General features: G+C 54.1%; 1 protein-coding gene across 1 annotated transcript; it reads right to left on the reverse strand.

The window, feature by feature from the left end:
* Positions 1–3261: 3261 nt before the first annotated feature.
* Slc6a1 (solute carrier family 6 (neurotransmitter transporter), member 1) lies at positions 3262–16490 on the reverse strand. Its single transcript, XM_013010423.1, has 14 exons — positions 16179–16490; positions 15435–15566; positions 14999–15099; positions 13676–13785; positions 12202–12334; positions 9137–9271; positions 8937–9040; positions 8306–8430; positions 7391–7503; positions 6913–7044; positions 5546–5648; positions 4439–4539; positions 3746–3913; positions 3262–3366 (listed from the first exon to the last, which is right to left on the reverse strand). The coding sequence occupies exons 1-14, from the start codon at positions 16414–16416 to the stop codon at positions 3262–3264; spliced, it is 1800 nt and encodes a 599-aa protein (XP_012865877.1). The 5' UTR covers positions 16417–16490.
* Between the last annotated feature and the right edge of the window lie 7118 nt (positions 16491–23608).

A 23608-nucleotide genomic window follows, 5' to 3' on the forward strand; every position in this document is an offset into this window, starting at 1 on the left:
CTTTTTTCTTTTTGCTTATGTGGTGCTGAGGAATCGAACCCAGGGCCTTGAGCATGCAAAGCAAGCGCTCTACCACTGAGCCACCTTCCCAGCCCTCCAAGATTCTTTTCACTCCCTTACTTTCTGACCTATCTCATGTTTGTCTAAAGTCTTGTTCCAGTAAGGAACCTCATTCTATCATATTCACAGGGTTTTCTTGTCTGAAATGAACTTTGGTAAGAGTTAAAATAAATGTGGCAACATGTCAACAACTAGTAGACCTGGTGAAGTGTAAAGAGACATCCAATTGACTACTCTTACAAACTCCTCTAGTTAGGTCTTATTTTCTAAAAAAAGTATTTTTGGTCGGTCGTGGGGGTTAAACTCTGGGCCTGAGCTCTTCAGCTCAAGGTTAGCACTCTACCACTTGAGCCACAGCACCACTTCCAGTTAATTGGTTATTTGGAGATAAGAATCTCACAGACTTTTCTGCCTGGGCTAGCTTTGAACCATGATCCTCATATCTTAGCCTCTTGAGTAGCTAGGATTAAAGGCATGAGCCACCAGTGCCCAGCTTCTAAATATTTTTTTAAATAAAAAGATTTTAAGAAACACATCAATAAGTGAAATGAGTGTGAATATTCACCAAGTACGCTTCTATCAACTCCCAGTTTAGACCTTTATTTAGTTGACCACATATGCAAGTGAAAGTATTTTCCTAATGTTACTCATCCTAAAACTTCAGGGAAGTCTATGTTGTTAGATTTTCAGTCCAAATCTGTCTGCTGAGGTAAAATTAGTTTGTGTCTGTGTTGCTGTTCTGATGTGAGAGCCTACTGAACCCATTTCATGCATAAGAAGTGAACACTGGGTGCTGGTGGCTCACATCTGTAATCCTAGCTACTCAAGGGGCTGAGATCTGAGGATCCATATTCAAAGAGGGGCAAAGAAAGTCCATGAGACTCTTATCTCTGATTTTACACACACACACACACACACACACACACACACACAATCACATCACATGCACATCACATGCAAAGGCAGAAGTGAAGGTGTGTCTCAAGGGATAGAGTGCCAACCTGAAGCCAAAAAGCTAAGGGACAGTACCCATGCCCTGATTTCAAGCCCCAATACTGGCACAAAGGAGAAAAAAAAACTCTGAAGGTCTGTTTGCATGTCATAGAACCTTTATTATGTTTCCTCTAAATTCTTAGGAACTTACATAACCCGTGCTCTAGTTATAACACCATTTATAGACATTTAAAATGCATCTTCATTTATAAATATTTTACATTTGGTCCGTAGAACAGATAATTTTACTAAATAATATTGTAATTTTTTTAAAACAGGCTCTGTATATAGTTTGAATATGCATATATTACATATACTTTTTATATAGAGATAAATTTACTTGGTGTTCTGAGAATAACTCCTTATTGCAAAAAAAAGCATATAATGATAATACAATATTTTTCCCCCCGGGGTAAATACTAAAAAAAAAGTTACACATATTCACAGTTCTTACAGTAATTGTACGACACTTAATATTGTGCTCTAGAAGGTAAGTTTGGGTGGAAATCAATTAGGGGATTTCTTGCCAAACATTTCAAAGTTGCTTACAGACATAAATATGCTGCATTTATGTTAGAAAGACTTGGCTTTGAGACTTGAACACAGTGCAAGTGAGAAGTCTCCTTGCCCTTATTCTAAATGATTCACACAGAGGTGGGGAGAGGGTGGGACTGTGAGGTACAGTGTAAGGTCCTGCCACTGTAAGCCCTAGAATCTACCAAAACCTATGCACTTGGACCACAGTTTTGCCACTGGGCACTGGGGATGCCTTAGCAAGGAGACTATTTTACAGACGGCCACAGGAAAGAGCGTGTGGGTTGCCTACACGATACCACATGGGACCCTAGATGCCACACGTGAGGATGAAGGTGCCTGTGTGTGCATTTATATGTGTATATGTGTTTTTATTCTCTACAATAATGTGCTTAATATTCTCAGGGTAATACCCTATTGCAAAAACGGCTATGCTGGTCACTTTTCAGATGAGAACGACAAGAGATTAAAAAAAACCCACAGTCACAGTTATTCACCATAGTTATTAAGGATTAGTCATAGAACAAGAGTTTGTGAGCTACAGAGCTAAGGAGCTACCGGGCAGGGTGCAGGCTTTCCTACAGGAACCCTCCTCCCAGACAATGAGAAAGGCTGAGCTTGGAGCCCAATCCAGAAAGCAACAAGGAATACCACCTGGTGGAGCAGATGAAACCTGGGTAGCACAGCAAGGTGCGGGGTGGAGAGGGGCAGGGGCTGGTTGAACACTGGCCTCAATGGGTGGGTGGATTTGAGTGGCAGCCAGGGGTCCTGGAGACTGGTGGGGAGACAGCAGCAGGAAAGGGTGGCAGTGAGTTAATATTGAAGAGGAAAACCCAGGAGCAGGCCGACTCCTCCTGGCCCTGGACAGACCCTTTAACTGGTTTTCCTGTGGGGGGTCCTGTGCTCTGTAAACCTTGGTAGCTCCAGGAAAGGAGACCTGCTTGGGTCAGGTCCCCGGGAATGGTCACCAAAAGAGTTGTGCTTGTAGCTCTTTCCTAGCCAGCAGAGCCCTTGTAGACCTGAGGCTGGGCCAGGTCCCATCGCAAAGCCAGGGGAGGTGAGCGGCAGGTAGCACTTAGCTACGCCGCCATCTCTGGGGTCCAGAGACAGGAATCCTCTGCCCAGACAACTGAGGTCTCTAGGGTGGTTTCATCAAGCTGCCTTGGGAAGGAGAAAATCAAAAACTGGAGAGGCAGAGCCCCGCTGGCTCCCCGCTGCTTCCAGGGGCCCTGGCTGCAGGCTCCGTGTGGGAAATGACTTCATCCCGCCTCCAGAGCCACCCCACCGGCCTCCTGGCCACCAGCAAAGGCCCAGCTAACAGTCAGATTTGGCAGGAAGAGAACAGTCAGGAAGGAAGAAAAGCCAGGAGTGTGTGGCCTGACTGGGCCACCGTCACTGGCAGGATAAAAAGGAGCAGCGGTGGCAGTTAGGAACACCCACCGATGGCTCAGGGCCTATGAGAAGGTCACCAGCCCGCTGGAGGCCACTGGGTGTGTGGCCATGGTTGGGCCTACCCAAGGGTCGGGCTGCCCGCCCCCACCTGCCCTCTCTGCCCGGTGATGGGTCCGGGCCCGCCACTCGAGGTAGTGGAGACAGGGCATCTTCAGTGGCCAAGTGGTGGTTGGAGCAGCCAGGCGGGGTGGCAGCGTTGGGTCGGTGGACGGCCCCACACCCCTAGATATAAGCCTCCTTGCTGGCTGAGCTGCCTGCCTGGGGCTGCTCGGGACCGTTCTCGGGGCGCACAATGTCTTCGCTGGGCTGGATCATGACCTGGAGGCGCTGGGGACAGCGGGAGGGACACGCAAGGTCCTTAGAGAGCCATGCTCTTCAGGCCCACCGTCACACCCATCCCGTCATGGTCTTGTCCTGTGGGCCCTCCCCAGCCCCTCTCCCCAGCCCCCAGCTCCATCTGCTCTCAGTCAACACCCAGCAGTGAGCCTGATGAGCGCTCCACAGCCAGTCTCCTCCCTCCCTGCTCCTGAGAACACTCTTTTTGCCTCTACACTACATCTGGTTCACCTTCAGTCCTCTCCTCAGTGACCCCCCTCCTTGGCCTTCCCCGTGGACACCTCTCATACTCGTGGCACTGGCTGTGGCCTTGTCTGTGCCTCCGAGATCTGGGGCTCGGCCAGGGTGAGGGAAGGGAAGTAGTGCTTACCTGCTTCAGAGAGCCTTTCAGGGTGAGGAACATGTAGGCCATGTAGCCGGGGATGAGGACCATGGAGGACAAGGCCATGAGCCAGCCCACGCCCTGGCCCCACTTGGGGAAAACGTAGCTTCCCATGGTGAGAGGCGTCATCTGCACGGCGCTGAAGAGGAACACGCCCTGGGAGCAGGAGGAAGAGGAATAGGCAGAAGAGGAAAAGAGGGAGGAGAAAAGGAAGGAAGAAGATGAGAGGGAAGAAGAGGGGAGTAGAGGAGGAAGAAGGAGGAGAAGGAAGAGAAGGAACAAGAGGAGGAGGAAGAATAAGAGAAGAAGGGGGAAAGGAAGAGGATGAGCAGGAAGAAGAGAATGAAGAGGAAGAAGAAGAGTTCAGCCACCTAGACTGGACAGGCAAAGCCCCTCCCAGACCTTGATGCGAGCAGGCCTCTGTCCCTGAACAGAGCCCCCGCTTGCAGACACCACCTGCCTGTGACAGAGACCCATCTGGAAGAGCTGCCCGAATCCCACCACTAACCAGGTGAGGGAGACTTCAGTAACAGGCGCTCAGCAGACCATAGGGATAAGTGTCATTAGGGAGCGGGGCTGTGGGGAAGGGAGGGTCTCTGCCCCTGCAGCTTCTCCCCAGGCCTGTATCTCTCATGCCTGGAGTAGCCGCATCCTAGCAGGCTGGTCAGGCCTTGTCCTTACCGCCACGATGATAGGGGTGAAGAAGGACCAGCACAGTTTCCACCAGATGCAGGGTCTGGAGCCAACCATCTCCTGGATATTGTCATAGAATCGGTTGACACCTGTGACATTGGGGCCGGAGTGGGAGGAAGGCTGAGCTGTGGGGACTGTGCATTCAGAGCCCAGCTCTGCCACAGTCCCAGAAACCCCATACTCCCATGTGAAATGTGGGACCAATGCTTTGGGTACTGAAGTATTTGTCAATGGTCGATTCCCACTCAAGCAGGAAAGCCAGTCCCCTCAAGGTGAAGATACCTTCCCACTAACGGGTACTTATAAACTGTGTCCCCTCTCAGCATTCTTCCCACATGTCTTCCATCCCAACCATTCCCCCTGGTGGCCTTGCTGGGTGGGGACACAGCTCATCCAATGCTCTGTCACCATGAGACACTGCTGAGATCACAGAAAACTGTGAGTCTCACAAAGGATCGGTTAGAGCTCTGCAGAGCCCAGCTGGAGTCTGTGCAGATCACAGGCCAGGCAGTGGAGGAAGGGCCAGTGACAAGGAGCAGACGCAGCAGAACAGAGGAGATACAGGACGCCACATCCCTTTCCAAGCATTCCATCTTGCTGTGATCACCAAGCGTGTGGGGAAGGAGGCCTGGGAGACAGCAGCGTACAGCTGGCTGCCCCCAAAGAAAGGAAATCCATTTCCTTCGTTACTAGGCCTAAGAGACTGCGTCTTTTTATTGATAGCTGGTATTAAAACACATAAATTTAAATCTTTGTTTATCTGCTGGATCTCCCTTTTTCCCAGATAAAAATCTCAAACAAACTTAAAAAAAAAAAAAAACCTCCAAACTGGCCAAAAATTCTGGCTCCTATTCTTAATGGATGTAATTAAGTGTTCTTGTATATTCTAAATATGGGGCTTCTGTACTAGGCTTATGGAATTGTGAAGATAACAGAGAAGATTGTATTTGTTGAGTAATGATGGAAGGAAGGAAGGAGGGAAGGAAGGAGGGAAGGAGGGAGGGAGGGATACTAGGAGAGAAGGAAGGAAGAGAAAGAGGGAAGAATGGGGGGAAGAATGAAGGAAAGGAGGGAAGAAAATGAGGAGACACTTACCATAAAACCAGGAAATGGAAACACACTCAAAGAACACAAGGAACAGCAGGCTCATGCCACTGGCAGAGTAGTAGTCGAAAAGTTTGAAGACATAGATGCCCCCCTGAAAGAGCAAAAGAAGATGAATGCCAATCCATTTCATTCAGCTTGGGAGCTTGGAGAGGCTACCCTGCAGCAAGAAAACTTGGGAGTAGATTAGAGGAAGCACTGGGCACAACCAGATGTACATATTCACTGTCCGAGAGTTGGGAAGAAACTGTCCAGGTTATAGAACAAGGAATTGATTACTAGAATTGGATGCACCTCTCCTATGCTTAAACCTTCCCCAGCTTACACAAGACAATAATAAAGCACAACAACAAAAATAATAAAAGCGCGACAACTATCTCTAGTAGATACCAATTCAAATCAAGTCTAATCCCAGGTCCTCCATGGTCTGGTTATACATCCCCACCCATTTCCTCACCCCTTCTGTCTCCACCCAACTACATTGGCCTCCTTTCTGTCCTGTGAGCTTTCCAAGTCTACTCTCACCCCAGAGCCTTCACACCCACTGTGCTTTCTTTCCTGAGGTCCTCCAATTCCTCTGCACTAAAGTCCCGGATCAATGGTCACATCCTTAGACCTCTCCTGACGACGTGTCCAAGGTAGTGTTCCTCCCAGCTCTGCTGATCCCAGGGCCCTTTTTCTCATGGAATTACTCAGAAAACATCTGATCTGTATGTCAGTTTTATCCACCAAAATGTAAGCCCCAAAGACAGCAGACATGGCAGTGTCCACCATGTTAAATGTTGAGTCTGAAGCTCATACCTGCCTATAGGAGGTGTTGATGAATGCGTGCAGGAATAAAGGAGTCCTAACTCTGGATCACAGCTGCATTTGAATTTGGGTGTGGCATTCTAGACAAGTCAGACTTATGGTCTAAGCTCATGGATTTAGGGTCGTTTATATTTATTGTATAGTTCATCAGACTAGGAAGGCCTTGAATGCACTAAACATATCTCATTAATTTTAACACACACACACACACACACACACACACACACACACACACACAACCAGGGATTATGATGAAAGGAGGCAATGTCAGTGTCAAAATCCTGATTCTAGTTTGCCTTTCTGACTATTCATCTCTGCAAGCTTTCCCAGGCCAGGCAAAGATGTTGCATGCTCTAGCTTTGTCCTCTTCTGTCTAGCTTGGTATCTGTGTCCTCCCCCAGCCTGGCAAGGGACAACTATTTGCTCACAGGGCTTGGCATGGGTGGCACTCAGGGCAGGGTTGGAAAGTGAGTAGAACAGGGCTGAGAGGAGGCCCCGGGTGTGGCCTTGGGGCCACGCTGGGGCATGCTGGCAGCCACAGGGTCTACCTGAGTGATGTTGGAGAGGCCAATTAGGTAGGAGATGATGCAGACGGCAGCGATGAAGAGCTCCCTGCGGTTGCGAAGCAGTCTGGGGTACTCATCCACCAGGGCTGTGATAAATCCTTCCACAGTGCAGAACTTGGCAGAGGTGAGAACAGAGGTCAGTCACCTGCAGCCGCCCCCACCCTGCCCCATCCCACGCCCCGCTCTGTACAGGAGGACAAGAGGCCTGCCCCAGAACCAAGCTGATTCTGCCTGTCTCACTGTGTAGCTTCAGGATAGGTTCCCCTCATTGGGTGTCAACTTCCCCTTCAGGAAAATAGGGGCATTGACCGAGATGCTTTGTGACGTTTCACACAGTGAAACCATCCGAGGTCTGGAGTTCTTAGTCATCTCCATGGGACCTACGAGTAATCCCCTCTCCCTGCTCCTAGACCAGGGAGGTTGGAGTTCCCAGCCCAAGGTGCAGGAGTCGGGGACTCACCTGGCTGTCGATACCCAACATGAGCAGCATGGAGAAGAACAGGATGGCCCACAGAGGAGAGATGGGAAGCTGGGTCACCGCCTCTGGGTATGCTAGGAAGGCCAGCCCAGGGCCTGGGGCAGGGCAGGGGTAGAGCAGAAGAAAAGAGGGAACGGCATTGAGCACCCACAGCATGTCCACCTTCCCAGATTCAGTCCATCTTGTCTTTCTGGCAACCTGTCAACTTTGAAGAAATGTGGGGGACCAGGAGCCCCAGAACTGGGGCCACTGTGCAAAAAAGGGGCCACTGTGGCCTTGGCCAGTGGTTGGGACCGCACAGGTGTGAGATACAGAGGCGGGAAGAGGGAGGGCTTGTGAGGGTCCTGGCCTGGGCCTAGGATGTGCCCTGACATGGAACTCAGCAGGTCAGGAAGCATGTTGGGAGCATGTTGGGAGCATGTTCTACCTGAGGGCTAGGTCCTGGGGCAACCAGGAAAGAGGCTGTACAGCTCCCTCTGAAATCCAGACAGGGTCAACATGGCTGGAGAGCTCCAGAGCCGTGGGTGGGGCAGGCCTTGGTGGGGAAGGTGTACTGTCCTTTCCCCCTGCCCAGCCCTCCACAGAGGAGGTGCACAAGGGGAATCCTTCACGTGCCTGGCTGAGCAGGTAGAGAGTGAGGCACATGACTTTCGTAGTGCAGGTCACTGTGCAGGGACTGCTTCTAGAGGGCACAATCCACTAGGTGTGAACATTTTAGGAACCAGAAGGAAAGATGGTCCTGGGGGACCTTTGTAGCATGTAGGTGACCACAGCCCGGCCAGGCTCAGGTGGATGGTCTCCAGGACAGACCCCCAAGGCCAGCACCGCTGGCCCTTCTCCTCCTCAGGAGCCCATCCCACACCAACACCGTGAGGCGTGCCGGTGTGCAGAGCTGACCTGAAGCCGCCACATCTGCAATGGATCTCTTGGTGACATGGGCCATGAAGCCCACAATGGAGAAGATGACGAATCCTGCAAACATGCTCGTGCAGGAATTGATGCAGCAGACGATGATGGAGTCCCTGGAGAGGGAAGTGGGGTGGGGTCAGGGGATCCGGGGTCCGAGAGGGCGGGGCTAGGAGTAAGGTCACTAAGGGGCAGGTGGCCCCACAGGGGGAGGACCTGGGCAAGGTCCCAGGGCAAGGCAGCCTGGGAGGGCAGAGCCAGGAGTAGCCGGCTCAGGAAGAGGTAGGGACCAGGGGACTGCCTGAGAAGGCTGAGCTGAGAGGACACGGGGGGCCCTCATAGGTCAAAGCCGGAGGTGGGGCCTTGGGGCGTGGCCAGATAAAGGGCGGGGCCACTGGGAGGAGGGTCTCACTAGGATGCTGGCGGGTGTGGCCTCTGAAGGGCATGGCCATAGGAAGAGCAGGCCCATGGGAGGGTCTCAGTAGGGTGTCTGGGGGCGTGGCCACGGGTGGGCGTGGCCATATGAAGGGCTGGCCCATGGAAGGATCTCAGTAGGGCACCTGGGGGCGTGGCCGCAGGTGGGCGTGGCCTGGACCCCAGACTCGGGGCCCCGCCCTCGTACCTGTAGACATTGTTGTGGAAGGAGTTGTAGCTCCCCAGCGCGATCAGGGACCCGAGGCCCAGCCCGTAGGAGAAGAAGATCTGGGTGGCCGCGTCCAGCCACACCTGAGCGGGACGAGACACTTGGGTAAGTGCACTGACGAGGGCAGCCTCTATCCCCCAGCGCCCTGGCTGGGGCGGCGGCGCGTGCGCAGCCCTCACCTCCGAGTCCGACAGCTTGCGGAAGTTGGGCGTGATGTAGAAGAGGATGCCCTCCTTGGCCCCGGGCAGCGTCACTCCGCGGAAGAACAGCACGATGAGCATGACGTAGGGGTACGTGGCGGAGAAGTAGACCACCTAGGGGGACAGGGGTGGGGGGTGGCGCCCGACGCCCCGCCCGCGCCGGCGCCCACGGGGCTCTGAGCTCCCGGGTAGCCCTCCCGGGTCCCGGGGCCCGGGCGGCTGCTTGGCCTCTTTTCTGAAGCTCCTCCAGAACCAACCGGCTCAAAACCTGGCTTTTCCCTTCCGCGCTCATCGCCTCCTTGTTTTTAAAGGTCTACATCATCCAGAAGGGGAAACGTTCCATCCCTTCCACAGCCCTAGAAGACACACAGGAGCCAGGGCTCCTGGTGTTCTCCTGAAACCTAGATAAAAGGGTAGTGCAGGCTGGGAAGGGGGCTCAGTGGTGGAGAGCTTGCCTAGCATGCGTGAGGCCCTGGGTTCGATTCCTCAGTACACATACAGAAGTGGTGCTGTGACTCAAGTGGTAGAGAGCTAGCCTTGAGCAAAAGCTCAGGGACAGCGCCCAGGCCCTCAGCCCCAGGACTGGCAAAAAAGAAAAAAAAAGGGAGAGAGGGTAATGCACTCAATATTTGTCTGGCAGCTACAAGCCCACGAAAGTGTCAACAACTCAGGGTTTCTCCTCTACAACTTACGGGCATGTGTGGCTACTCTTCTTGTAAAAGGAGGCCCACCACCCTAGGTTACATTTCCACATTTCACATTTTACCAAGCTAAAACAGCAATGTGCCCGTACTGAGACTTGAACTCAGGGCCTGGGCATTGTCCTTTAGCTATTTTTGCTCAAGGCTGGCACTCTTCCACTTGAGCCACAACTCCACTTCTGGCTTTTTGGTGGTTATTGGAGATAAGAATCCCATAGACTTTGCTGCCTGGCTTTTCCAAACTTTGATCCTCAGAGCTCCACCTCCTGAGTAGCTAAGAATACAGGCATGAACCACCAGTGCCCCAGGAGCTATGTAGTTTTGTTTTTATCTTTTTTTGTTTCACGATCTTGGGAACACTGTGATTCTTAATTATAGAACTAGAACTGCTATCCATTTAGGTTGCTTCCAATTTTAAGTGACTCTAAATACTACACTGAACACCTCTGTATATAATTCTTCATCTACAAAATCATTATATTACCCTTGGGGGAAAGTTCTAGCAGTGGAATTCCTGAGTGAGAAGAAATAAACTTCCTCTTGTCACCTAACTGCCTCTGGCAGTGGAACTCCTGCCAACACGGCAGGGTAGCTTCCTCGCAGGGATGTTGGGCACGCACAAACCTGTGTTGGGTCTGATGACAATCACGTGACTGACACTATGCAAAGCAGCCTCTCTGCTCATTTATGGATGAGTGATTTTCAAGCTCAGTGACCCTTGCTATCGTAGTCTGATGTGACCCCATTTGCTAGACAGCCTGAGTTGTTCTCTGAATTAGTGTTTCTCCCTGGCTGCTCTCTAAGATCCTGCAGGGTTGGAAAGCCAGACACCAGCCCCCACTGCACTGGGAATTATAAAAAGGGGATTCAAAATCAACCGTATGCCAGGCGTTGATAATCCTAGCTACTCAGGAGCTGAGATCTGAGGATCATAGGTGAAGCCAACTTGGGCAGGAAAGTCTATGAGACTTAACCCCAATTAACCACCCGAAGCCAGAAGTGAAGTTGTGGTTCAAGTGGTAGAGTGTTAGCCTTTATTACCTACAGGCTATGTGACTCTGGGTTAATATCTTATGTTCTCTGAGCCTCACTTTCTCTTGTTTGGCAGACAGATGTAATTCCCCTTGCTGCCCAGAAAAGCTGGTTATGTGAAGACATCAGCTTGCTTAAAAGTGTTGCTTCTGTGTGCTCATCTGGTAACCAGGTAGATAGTAAGTGCTTAATAAATGCTGGCTTGCTGATGGCACCCTCCAAAAGATGCAGTAAGGAGGTGGGGCCTACTTTCTGTCCCCAAGATGTCAGTCTCCTGTGTAGAGGAACTCTAGGTGCTAGGTGCTGGGTGCTAGGTGCTTACCAAGTACCCCTAGGTACCTAGTACCTAGATGCCAGTACCCCTCCATGCTCTCTGTTCCTAGAGACGTGTGTTCTGACACTGAGCTTGGGGCTGAGCCACAGGGCACAGTTCCCTCCAGACACAAACCAGCCTCAGTGGCACTGCCCATGGCCCTGCGCACAATTGGTTTAAAGTTCTGTTTTGTTCTTCTGGAAGCCCACCGAAGCCCGGACTCCCTGCCTCCAGCCCTGCTCAGCTCCAGCCCCACCTCCCCGACCTGCTGTAACCCCTTCATGCACACCGGCAGTGACCCGCTGGCTTCGGCCCCAAACCCCTGGGAAGGGCTTGGAAATGAGAAGTGGCGTGTTCCCCTCCACCTGGCGTGGCTTGTCACTCAGCTCCCCAGCGCCCCCAGCTGGACACCCTGGTGTGGCATGGCTCTCCACTGGCCATAATAAACACAAAGGAGACCAGGACAGCACTGTCAGGTCCTGTGGTGCTCTGCACAGTCACCAGCTCATGGGATTCTCTCCGCAAGCTGAAATGCACCCTCGTCAGCCCCATTTTACAGAGGAAGCTGAGCTTCAGAGAGGCAAAGTCACTTGCCCAAAATCACACAACCAACAAAAAGCCAGCCAGCTGGGACCTGGACTTAGGACTGCTGAAATACAAAGCCTGAGTCCTCAGTCATTTGTCTCTCCATGCCTGAGTCAAGATAGGTGTCCGCCCCTCTGGCCTGAAACTAAGCACAGAGGGGTTCAGAGCAGACACTCAGGAAAAGCTCATGCAATGGTCCTGGGGCAGCATCTGAACTGTTAAACTATCCCTGCAAGCCTGGCACTTTGCTGTGTGCCTGCCATGCTCCTTCCCTTCTGCCCTCGGTGGGGAGTCTTGCCTAAGGAAACTTAGGCAGAGAACTGTAGGACCTGCTTAGCTCACAGTGGAACAGGGCTGGTGGGAGGCAGGGAGACCCCCCCGGGGGCCCCCGCCCCACTGCGCACACCCCCTACCTTTCCAGTCCAGCCAACTCCTTTCCAGATGCAGAAATACACCAAGATCCAGGCGATGGCCAGGGTGATGGCCAGCGGCCAGCGGATCTGGCCGGGCTTATCCAGTCCGTCAGTCATCTGGTGCATGTTTCGCCTGGGGAGGAGGGAGGAGGGAGTCATGGGGAGCCATCAGGAGCTGGAGTGACCAAGGGGGCCCAGGTGTGGGCCAGGCCCTCCTCCTTCCTGGGGCTGTGCGCGCGTGGCCTCCTGTGGCTCCCACGGACCCTCTGGACCTCCCTCCGTTTCGCACGGTCGCCTGGTGCGGCCCCTGTACACTGCACACTGGGTCTCTAATCACACAGCACCTCGTTAGTCAACGTTCAAGGAGCGTTGAGGGACGGAGAAAGGATGGATGAGGGGCATGGCGCGCCAAGAACTGCACGTGGGAGGGGCCGAGGGACCGAGGGCAGAACCCAGCGCCGCGGCTTCTGTGTTCACTTGCGGGGACCCCACGGTCTCTTGTCCTCACATCAGGCCCACACCCCCTCGGCTCAGATCTTCCAGGCTGCTCCCGGTCTTCCCAGCTGCCCAGACAGATGCTTCCTCCATGCCAAAGAGATGTGGGCAGTGCGAGCTCACCTTGTCCAATCAGAGCCCTGACCCTCAGCATCGAGGGGCCTCCCGGAGGATGGAGTCAGGGCGGCCACTGCTGTGGCTATGCGACGTGTGTGTGTGTGTGTGCGTGCGTGTGTGCATGTGTGTGTGTTTCCTCTAGGAGGCTCAGGATCCCTTGGCATTCACGGGGATTGCTTCTAGGACGCCTGTGGATGCTGAGGAACATGGTGGTTCTTGTCTGCCATTGGGACGCAGTACGGGGTGTGCAGAGGGCCTGTGCGCTTGGTCCCGCAAGCTTCAGGTCATTCTGGGTGACCGAGGATGCCTGACCCAGCGCTGAGTGGATCTGTGACCAGGGAGCCTCTGTGCAGCTCGGGGCAGGCGGGGTCATACATCCGGGGGGAGGTTTCCATCTCAGGTTGGCTGAACTCGAACCAGGGCCTGAGCAGGCAGATACTGACGGCAGACAGGGCTGGGTTTCAGGATGAATCTGAGTGACTCTGGCTTTAGTGTTTCCTTCCATGGCCCTCTGGATGCACTCTCTGCCCTTCCCCATCCGGGACGGGGCACTCTGTGACATTGCTGAACTTTGTCCTCTAGCTTCTCACCGAGTCTGACCAATGGAGGCATCAGCAGGAGGAGGGCAGAAGAGAAGGTTACCGGGGATCTCTTCTTCCTGCTGCCACGGCTGTGTCTGTGCCCAGGCTTCGCCACTGGAGGCCACACCTGGTGCCGACTGGGTGGTCCAGCCCTCAAGGGTGGGGAAAGAGCTCATCCTCTGTGGTTCCCATCCCCTGCCCACATTTCTTTGAACAGTGCTCTCACCGAGCTCCTACATAACCAGCTGGCACCCTCCCCTGCACCCACCACCAGTACTCACTCCCAGAACTCCACCACGGCACTGGTCATGTTGGTGGTGTTGGCGATGCTGTAGTTGGAGAAGCAGTGGTCTGTGTTCCAGGGATTGTCGCACTGTTTCCACGGCAATGTCTGCAAGGAACCATCCATCAGCCATGACAGCCCTTCTCGTGCAGTCTCCCTGAGAGCCCCCGGCTCCTCACAGCTGTTAGCCCTTCTTCCCCAGAGCGCTGGGGACAGACAGCCCTGTGACTCCCACTGTGTGGATCAGTGTATGGAGCAGAGAAGGTCAACGACTCACTTGCGATTGCACAAGAGGAAGGCCAGACTGAGATCTGAATCTCAGCCCCCTCGCCCTGGGCCCTCATCAAGCCTCCTGTCCACGGGGGCTGCACCTCAGCTCTGGGAGGCCAGTCCAGTGATGACGGCAGGCTCCACGCCAGGCACTGCTCTAAGTACTTTCTACACACCCGTCCTTACGCCACACAAGGCCCGGTGGAGGAGGTTCCCTTCTCCTTTGCTTCCCTTTTGTTGTAATTAAATATACACCACAGGGATTTGCCACCTTGATCACCCGTAAGTGCACAGTTCAGTGGCATGATAGGTATCTATAAGGATATGAAGTCTACCAAGTGACCATCGCCACTTTACTTCCCACCCTGTCCATCTTCCTGAGCCGAAACTCTGTCCCCATTAACCCCCAACTCCTTATTCCCAATCCCCAGCCTGGCATCCAAACTCCCATCCTGTCTATGGATCTGACCATTCGGACAGTCTCAGATGAGCTAGATCGGGCAGCATCCGCTCTTCCATGACTGCTTTCTTCCACGTCACATAGTCTGCAAGGTTCAGCCATGCGGTAGCAGGGGCAGAGTTTCCTTCCCTCTTTTAGGGTGAGTAGTATTCCACAGTAACTCTATACCATATTGTGCGTACTCACTCAGCACTGAGGACACATAGCCATCAACAGGTTTCTCTCTGAAACCCTGCTTCCTATTTTTTTTGGGGGGGGGAGGGCAGGGAGCATTCATTCACCCAGAAGTGGAACTGGTGGGTCAGATAGTGATTCTATTTTCTTTTGAAGAATGGAGGTAAATTGCACATGTATCTACAGTTTGTCAATGGGAACAGCAGCACTCACAGAGAGGCCTTGTTACTGAAGTTGCAGAGAGATATCAGAGTCAGGATTTGAACCCAGTCCATATACCACGGCTCAGGATGCCCTTAGCTACAGTGTCGGGAGGATCAGACACTGACTCCCACAAAGTGCTCGGCCAGGGAAGGTGCTCAAAGCACAGTGCTGCCCTTGCTGTGGGGAGACGGCTGGGATTCCCGTGACACTCACGGTGGTGAAGGAGTTGTACAGGTAGTAGATGGCCCAGGAGATGATGACGATGTAGTAGATGTTCAGCCAGAAGGACAGCACCGCGGCGGCGAGGCCCACCCCTGTGCAGGACACATGACTCCAGCTTCACATGGCCACGGCGGGGGGAAGGGGGGGGAGAAGGGAAAGGGAAAGGGAGGGGGAGGGGGAGCTGCCCTGGGGTGCTCCTCAGCACCCACAGCCTCCCCGGGACTACGAGCTGGGGGTGGGCCAGGGACCAGTGCAGGACAGGGGAAGGTGCCATGAGGTCCCCGCCCTCTGTAAGTATAGTCCTGGCTGGGACGGGTCAGGCTGTGATAACTGGGTCCCCCCAGCAGCTTTGTAGCCGTCCTCTTCAGCCCCCTGGCCCCTCCCCCAGCCTCCAGGCTGCTCCTCCCGGGCCCTGCCCTGCACTCACCCTTGAACATGGGGGCCAGCTTCCACACACCCAGGCCCCCGATGGATGTGTACTGACCCAGGGAGCACTCGAGCAGGAACAGCGGGACGCCCGCGAAGATGAGCGTCAGGAAGTAGGGGATCAGGAAGGCCCCTGCAAGGAGGAACACGGCTTTGGAGATGCTCCTGCTGAGGGGTCCCAGTGGTTCTGGGGTTCACCTGGGGTTTCCCTATGCCCTGCCCCCAGAGCAGTAGCACCCAGAGGGAAAATGAGCCCCAGGGGGTCTCTCACCTCACATCTACCCTCTGCTTTGTGCAGGAGAAATGGGTGTTGGTATCATTGGCAGGGTATAACTGTCTTCAGAAAGTGTATGTGTGTGTGTGTGTGTGTGTGTGTGTGTGTGCGCGTGCCCCTGAATTCAAGGCCAGGGTGCTGACCCTTAGCTTTTTTATATACCACTTGAGTCACACCTCCACGTCCAGCTTTTTGGGAGCTAAAATGAAGTCGCAAGGACTTTCTCGCTCAGGCTGGCTTCAAACCTTGATCCTCAGATCTCTACCTCCTGAGTAGCTAGGATGACAGGCGTGAGCCACCTGTGCCTGGCAGGCAAGGCATCTTTTGATAAAAGACAGAAATCAAAGAATGAGACCTGATCTCCGAAATACCCCCCATTCTCTCCTGAAGCTGCAACAGCAGATACCTCAGGGGGACCCTCCCTGTGGGGGCTCCCCCCCCCCCGCCCAGAGGCCATCAACCATCACCTACCTCCACCGTTCTTCCCGCAGAGATAGGGGAACCTCCAGACGTTGCCCAGGCCAATGGCGTAGCCCACGCAGGACATGAGGAAGTCGAAGCGGCCTTTCCACGTGTCCCGGTCGGGGAGGTCCCCCGTCTTCTTCTGCACCTTCACCACCAGGGTCTTAGGTTTGTCGCTGGCCACGGGGGCCTCGCTGACCTCTGTGGCGATCTGCCCGTCGGCCACCTTGCTGCCGTCGGCTGCCATGTCTCGGAGCTTGGATGCAGGGGGCCTTGCAGATGGGCGTGAGATGTCCGCTCCTGTCCACGTGGACAACAGGTTTGCGGCTCAAGGTCCCGCTGGGAAGACAGAAGGGGTCACAGGCTAAAGAGGGACAGTCATGAAGTGACTTCCAGACCACCGGTGCCTCCCAGTGGTCTTCTCCAACCCCTCTTCTCCCGGCCACTCCGGAGAGAGGGCAAAGGCAACATGGCCTGCCCCGCCTGCCAGCCTAGCTCCCGCTCTGGCCTGTGTCCTGCACCTTCTTCCATGTCTGGTGACTGGAGGGCCCTGCAGCCACCAACCTTCCAACAGAAACAGTGCAGAGTTCGGGGTAAGGCCACAGTCAGGAGACCCGTGCCGCCTGAGGCCATCACCACCCCCCCCACCTCCATCAGGACAAACCAGCCAGGTGCTCAAGCTGGGGTCCAGTCACCATCAGATTTACCACTTTTGAGCTGTGGGATCCTTGCTGAACTTTTTAACTTCCTTCTTAGCTACTCTGTGGTTTGTTTCATTTGTGCTGGTCCTGGGGCTTGAACCCAAGGCCTGGGTGCTGACCTTTCCTTAGCTTTCTTGGTTCAAAGCTGGGACTCTACCACTTGAGTCTTGCCTCCACTACTGGTTTGGTTAACTGGAGATAAGAATATCATGTATTTTCTTGCCCAGGCTAGCTTTGAACTATGATCTTCAGATCTCAGCCTCCTGAGTAGCTAGGATTACAGGCGTGAGCCACCAGTGCCCAGCTTCCCTATCTTTTAAAAGGATAACAGTATATCCCTTGTTGGATGGAAAGTCCCAAGTCTGTATTTTTACCGGTCCACAGCCCTGTCCCTGGTTGAGGCAGGGCTACTGGCTTTCATGGCCACTTTTGGCCCTTGGTTGCCCCAAGATATTCCACTACACTCTCTGTGTGTCTGTGTGGCAGCATACCTCCTACAGGGCATGAAACTGACTTCACACACATCCAGAGTTCACATCTCCTATCTGCCTTTAATCAGCTGAGTACTAGTACTCAGTACTACTACTCAATGCTCTTAGTAAGTACTGTTCCTCCCTGGCTGGCAGAGTTGTTGCTGTAGGAACTCCCTAAGTACTTGCTGGCCTTACCTGGTGATTCTCAGTGGCAGATCAGCTCCTAAAGGCTCCCTGGCAGCGGCTGGCTGAGAGCCTGCAAGGCAGAGATGGGAGAGGAGGAGGGAGGTGAATGAATTACCCAGCGCAGGGCCAGCAGGGCACAGCCAGGGGTCTGGGCTGTGTATGGGACTGCAGAGCATCCTGGGCAAGGTGACCCAAGCAGGTCCATGCAGCATGGCGCTGGCCCTCGGGTGCTGGAACATGCAGGAGCCACTGCCTCGGGACAGCCACAAGGTGGGCCTGGGTGGGCACGAGGAGCAAGGTCCATATGTCTATCAGAAGGAAAAGTAAGGCCAACAGGGGGCGCTGCAGCTTCTCAGGGCTCCACAGGGTGCCAGCGAAAACGCTGATATTTCTGTGTGTGTGTGTGTGTGTGTGTGTGTGTGTACATGCACACACTGTGATCACACGCTGTGATCCTGGGGCTTGAGCTCAGGGCCTGCGCACTGCCCCTTGGCTGTTTCACTCAAGGCTGGTGCTTTACCACTTGAGCCACAGCTCTACTTCTGAATTGTTGGTATTAAGTACAGATAAGTCTCAGACTTTTTTTGCCTGGGCTGGCTTTGAACTGTGTTCCTCAGACAGATCTGTCTCCTGAGTAACTAGGATTATAGCCAAAGCCAACAGCGCCCAGCTATTTTTTTTTTGGTCAGACTCTGGGTCTGGGTGCTGTCCCTCAGCTCTTCTGCTCAAGGTGAGCACTCTACCACTTGAGCCACAGCACCACTTCCGGTTTTCTGGTGGTTCATTGGAGATAAGAGTCTCACAGACTTTCCTGCCCAGGCTGGCTTTGAACCGTGATCCTCAGATCTCAGCTTCCCAAATAGCTAGCAATACAGGTGTCAGCCACCAGCACCCAGCTTTTTTAAAAAAAAATTAACAATACAATTAAAGTTTAATTAGCTGGTATTTTTCTTCATCCTCCATCCAAACTTAAAGAAATGTTCCACAAGTTCACATAAGAACATAGGAAAGGACACTGTAGCAGGTAGTGAAATAGTTTTGTTTTCCTGAATGATTCTATTTTTGTCTCTACCCTCAAATTTGTTCATTAAGAACAACACTTACATAAACCACAACAAAATACCTCAGAATGGGAGGACAAAATCAAAGGTGTTCAGAGGAATTTGTTTGTCGGTGACTTTTTGGTTGTCTTTGTTCTTTTGATGTCTCAAGTGTTCTTTAGGTGTGTCTTAATAAAAACGACACGAAATAAACCCCTGGAACCCTCAGAACCAATTGGAACAAGTGAAGGGAACATGGCTCTGTGGCTTATGATTGTAGCTGAGCTAAAGCGACGTGTGCGTGGCCCAGGCCCTGCGGGGCACGGTCTCCTCTGCTTGGCTCTGCCCCCGGAGCCCGGTGCACTGCATCACCTCCAGCCCCTCACGTGTAGCCCAGTCACCAAGAGCTCACCAGTTACCGCCACCCCTGCTTCTGGTCCTCAAGGCGGCCAGCTCAGGTGAGCTCCTCCCCCGCCACAGGCTCCTCCTGGATGCCCTTCTCCATCCTGGCCTGCCATGGCCACACCAGACAGAGCTCTGGACTGGGGTGGAGGCTGCCTCCTAGCCTCCAGAATGACAGGAAGCAGGAGGTGGGCAGCAGACTTCCCAGACATGAGAGAGGCACTTGCAGATCCCTCCTGGGGGAGGGGAGAGGGTCTGTCCTTAGCTTGATAACTGGGATGCCCTTAGCTTTCCCTGTGATCTACAGTATAAGCTCCAGCTGCAATATTTGTTCAAGTAATCCAATCACCTTGGGCCAAGACTGGTCACCTGACCCAGCTAGCCAATCAGCTCCTTCCCTGGGATTTTGGCATGAGCCTAAGGAATGGAGCTGCACCCTCTGCTGCCCAGAAGGAAGCCAGCAGCTGACTAGATGGCCAGGGAATCTGGTGAGCATGCTAGCTTGCGGCTCTAGGCCCACGTAGCCCAGAGGCCTTTCCAGAACATCCACTCTGCCTGCAGTGGAGGAAAGCTTTGTTCCAAGTTGTTACTTCCCCTTCCCAGAGATGCATCCTGAGCCTATGGCTGCTGGGGGCAGCGGTGGTGAAGGGTCTGAAGCCATAAGGCCACCTGCTTCTACCTGCTCCCGAGTGCCAGGTTGACCACAACCCCACCGCCCACTGTGGAACAAGCGGAGGAGCACCTCACTGCACAAGCCCACACACTCCTCCAAGCCCCCTTCCAGAGCCTTCCAATTCTTCACCCAGTGACTACTCTAGAGACCAAGCCTCTGGCTACCCTTCTTCCAGGGGCCCCTTAGACTCTATGGATGCCCTCCTCCTTCACCCATCTCCTGCTGGGAGCTGACAGCACAACAGAACACTTCCCTCAAAGCACTTTGTATTCAGTCCAACCCTTCTCACTAGAGTTTGAGGTGGGCTTTGAAGATTGAATAGGAGTTCATCAGGCTCAGAGAGAGAGAAGGAGAAAGAGACAGAGAGAGAAGGGGGAAGGGAGAGAGGAACAACAGAAGTAGAGGAAAATGCATGAACAAATGCAAGGAAGTATGAAGGCAGGAAGTCCTGTTTATGAAGGGCCTTAAATGCTGGGGTTAAAACCCCAGATGTATAATGAGTGTGACAAGACGAAGGCTTAGTTGGGGGATCTTGGGGAGGGGGATGGAGTTGGGGTGTCGAGGAAGGCGATAAAACGTCCCCATGATGGCCCACCTCCCTCGTGATCACTCTGCGACAAAGTTCTGAAGCCAAAAATGGGGCCAAAGCAAGTAGCAAGGAAACCTCCGCCAATCCCCTAACAAGGCGATGCTTTGTAAGAAAAAGAAAATGTGGAGTTCCGAAGCCCTAGATCAGAAGTGGCTAAATGGGTCAAAGTTGGCCCTTGGGCTTCTTTTATTTGGCTGAAGAAATAAAAAAAATCAGTTTGAATTAGGAACCAGAGATGTGACACCTTGGATTTCAAGCAGAGAGGACAGCAAGAGCAAAGGCCCGGAGGCAGGAATGAGCTTGGAGTGTTTGAAAGACGGCAAGGAGGCCAGGGCAGCTGGAGCCCCATGTGAGAGGGAGGGAAGATGCAGGCGAGGTGGTGGACAGGGAGGGGCCCATCACACAAGTCAGCGGTTCAGACTTGATTCTTTGTTGGTGGTGGTGGTCGTGGGGCTTGAACTCTGGGCCTGGGCGCTGTTCCTGGGCTCTTCAGCTCAAGGCAAGCACCTACCCCTTGAGCCACAGCACCACTTGTGGTTTTCTGGTGGCTTATTGGAGATAAGAGTTTCATGGACTTTTCCTGCCTGGGCTGGCTTTGAACTGTGACCCTCAGATCTCAGCCTCCTGAGTAGCTAGGATGACAGGCGTGAGCCACCAGTGTCTGGCTTCAGATTTTATTCTAAATGAGATAGTTGTCTCATTTACACTTACAGGTCTCATGCTGGCTGCAAGAAGAGCAAACAGAGAAGCTCGCTGACAGTCCAAGAGTACAAGGAAGAGACCTGCTTGGTGGTTGGCAGGGGCAGAGGTGGTGGAAAGGGAGGGTATGGAAGCCGCCTGGGACAATCTTCTTCTGTCTCTGGCGTCAGAGGGGTTGCATGGGGTGGGGCCCGAGCAGAGGCTGGAAGGCCAGGCTTGAGTGTCAAGGCAGTCATTGTCCCAGAGCCAGGCCAGGGAGCGTAGGCAGATGCATTGCGGGGGGTGAGGGCGGCGGTCTGCCTGGGAAGAACAGTGCCCTGCCAGCTTTGTTTTGCTCCGGTCAGTAGTGACAGACAGACTGCAATCGCTCGCTTGCTCTCTTTCTTTTTGCAAGGCCAGTGGCTCAAGAAAGAAATTAATATTGGGTTTGGCTTTGTGCCCAGGGGTCAGGGAATGAGTTTTATTCTCTGCTTCAGGAAAGCACTCGGCACACAGGACGGGCCCTACGGACAGCTGCTGCGAACTTGGGAGTACACGGGGCATTTAAGGAGCACTCCGTGTGTGCTAGGCTTCCCTGGGTCTGTGCGAGAAGGGCTAGGTCACGCTGAGGCCGAAGCCTGGGGAAGCCGGAAGCCAGGCTCCCGCCCGGGCCTGTGGTCTAGGCGCCTGGGGCAGCCTCCGCTGCCTGGTGGCATTTGCAGGCTCTATCCCTGAGCAAGCCCGTGTCCTCACCTGTGAGCACGGCCCTCCAGCCTCTAGCAACCGGACACTCGAGGAGGGGCTGGTGGGCCTGGAGAGAGACTGGCACAGAGACCTGCCAATCACCAGCAGCTTGGGCTGCCACGCGGGGATGGACGGCAGCTGCCAGCTTTGTGACCAGAATTGGAACACGTGTGCAAGATCAGGCCAAATAACAACTGAAGGCCAGGTGCTGGGGGAGGGGAGCCAAGGGGTGTGGTGTGGGAAAGGGGCAGACGGGCAGTAGGGGTCGGGGGGGGCTCCATAGACCAGCTTTCCTGGCAGACAAGGGACTCCTGGGGCCCCTGGGGCCAAGCATTTGAACAAAGCCCTAGGGTAGGGGGTGCTTCACTGCTCTATCCAGCAATGTAGTGTACCCCAACACCCTGGTCCTCCTTACCCCGTGGTTGCATAGACAGGAAGTGTCCCCCAACATTTCATTAACAATGGGAAAAAGAAGAGCTCAGAGGGTGGAGAGAAAAGAAAGGAGAGCACCGGCTGCTGTGTGGGGCCAGCTCTGAATGCCAGCCAGCTGTGAAGTTACTAATGGGTAGACTGAGGCATGGAGAGGTTAGGTGACTTACTATAGGCCTCCAGGCAAGAAGCTGGGCTGCCAAGACCTGCATCCAAGCTAGTCTCTGGTCTAAGGGCTCTAATCACTTTCTCCAGTCATGCCACTTGAGTGGGCTTGTCCCTGGTGGCCCCTCCCCTGGGACAAACACAAGCACACAGCCTGGGGCTGTTAAGAAGGCAGAGTCCTGGCCCCAGGGGCCCTGAGGCCTGTCTTCTGAATGCTGACCTTCCCTTGTGGGTGTGATGAGCCGGTTCTGTGGTTCGGTGCACATCAGCCGTCCACGGGGCTGGAGCCTCTAATAATCCCCCAGGAGGCAGCACGCTCCTCCGAAGGGCCTGGAGGAGGAGGGAGGGGCAGGGTGACAGCCTGGAGTCCCCCCCGTGGGACTCACCCACACCTCACTTGCTGTGTGGCTTTGAACCAGTGTCTTGCTCGCTCAGCGCCTTGGTTTCCTTCTGTTAATGAGAAGAGAGTGGAACTCTGCTCTCGAGGGTATCTTCTGACCTCCACCCTGGCTCTGATCGCTTCATCTCCCTCACACCACTGGTGGTTTATTCGCTCACATCTGTTCTGGCCCCTAATTACCTGCAGTGCCCAACTGTGCACTTCGTTTTGTCACAGCAGTTTCCAAACCAGTCCACCCCAATCAATAGTTCACCCTCGGGGAGCCAGACAGAACCCGGCTGGAGTGTGAGTTTTCCACCCCTGAGCTCTGATGTCTCACAGACAGCCACAGAGACCGCGATCCAGGCTCCCCACACATCCTGCTGCCCAGGCTGGGCTGAAGGGCTCTGCCCCCCATGGACATAGTGTCCAAGGAGCCACGTGCTGGCAGGTGCGCTGCTGAGGATGTCGCAACAGGCTGTCAGGAAACAAAACCCGCGGCCCGTGCCCGGCGCCCACGGAACCTGGGTGTAAATGCTCCCACCCTGCGGACCGTGGCTGAGAAGAGCGGAGAAGCACGCCCCGGCCTGCCAGGACTCCACTCCGCACACAGCAGGGCTCCCTCCCTCCAGCGCTGGAGTCTCCCTGCAAGCCTTTGCCACCACAGCCCATAAGGACATCCTGGGGGGGGACGAGGGAGGGAGGGGGCTCCTTCCCCAAGGGCGCCGAGCCTCCGTCTCCTGTTCTCCACAGGGCACCTGCGTCAGGGCAGACCAGAGGGACTCTGAGGCCTCAGCCAGAGATCAGGGCCTGGATGGAAGAGGAGGGGAGAGTGGGGAGGAATGGTGGGGGAGGGCAGAGAGGAGAGAGGAACAGGGGGAGGGGGACAGGAGGAACATGAGCAGAGGGAGAGTGTAAGAAAGGAAAGGAAGAGCAGGAGGAGGAAAAGCAGATGTGCTCTTCAAGTCTACTCTGTACAG

Source organism: Dipodomys ordii, unplaced genomic scaffold, assembly GCF_000151885.1.
Source record: "Dipodomys ordii isolate 6190 unplaced genomic scaffold, Dord_2.0 Scaffold12, whole genome shotgun sequence".
Classification (NCBI taxonomy): domain Eukaryota; kingdom Metazoa; phylum Chordata; class Mammalia; order Rodentia; family Heteromyidae; genus Dipodomys; species Dipodomys ordii.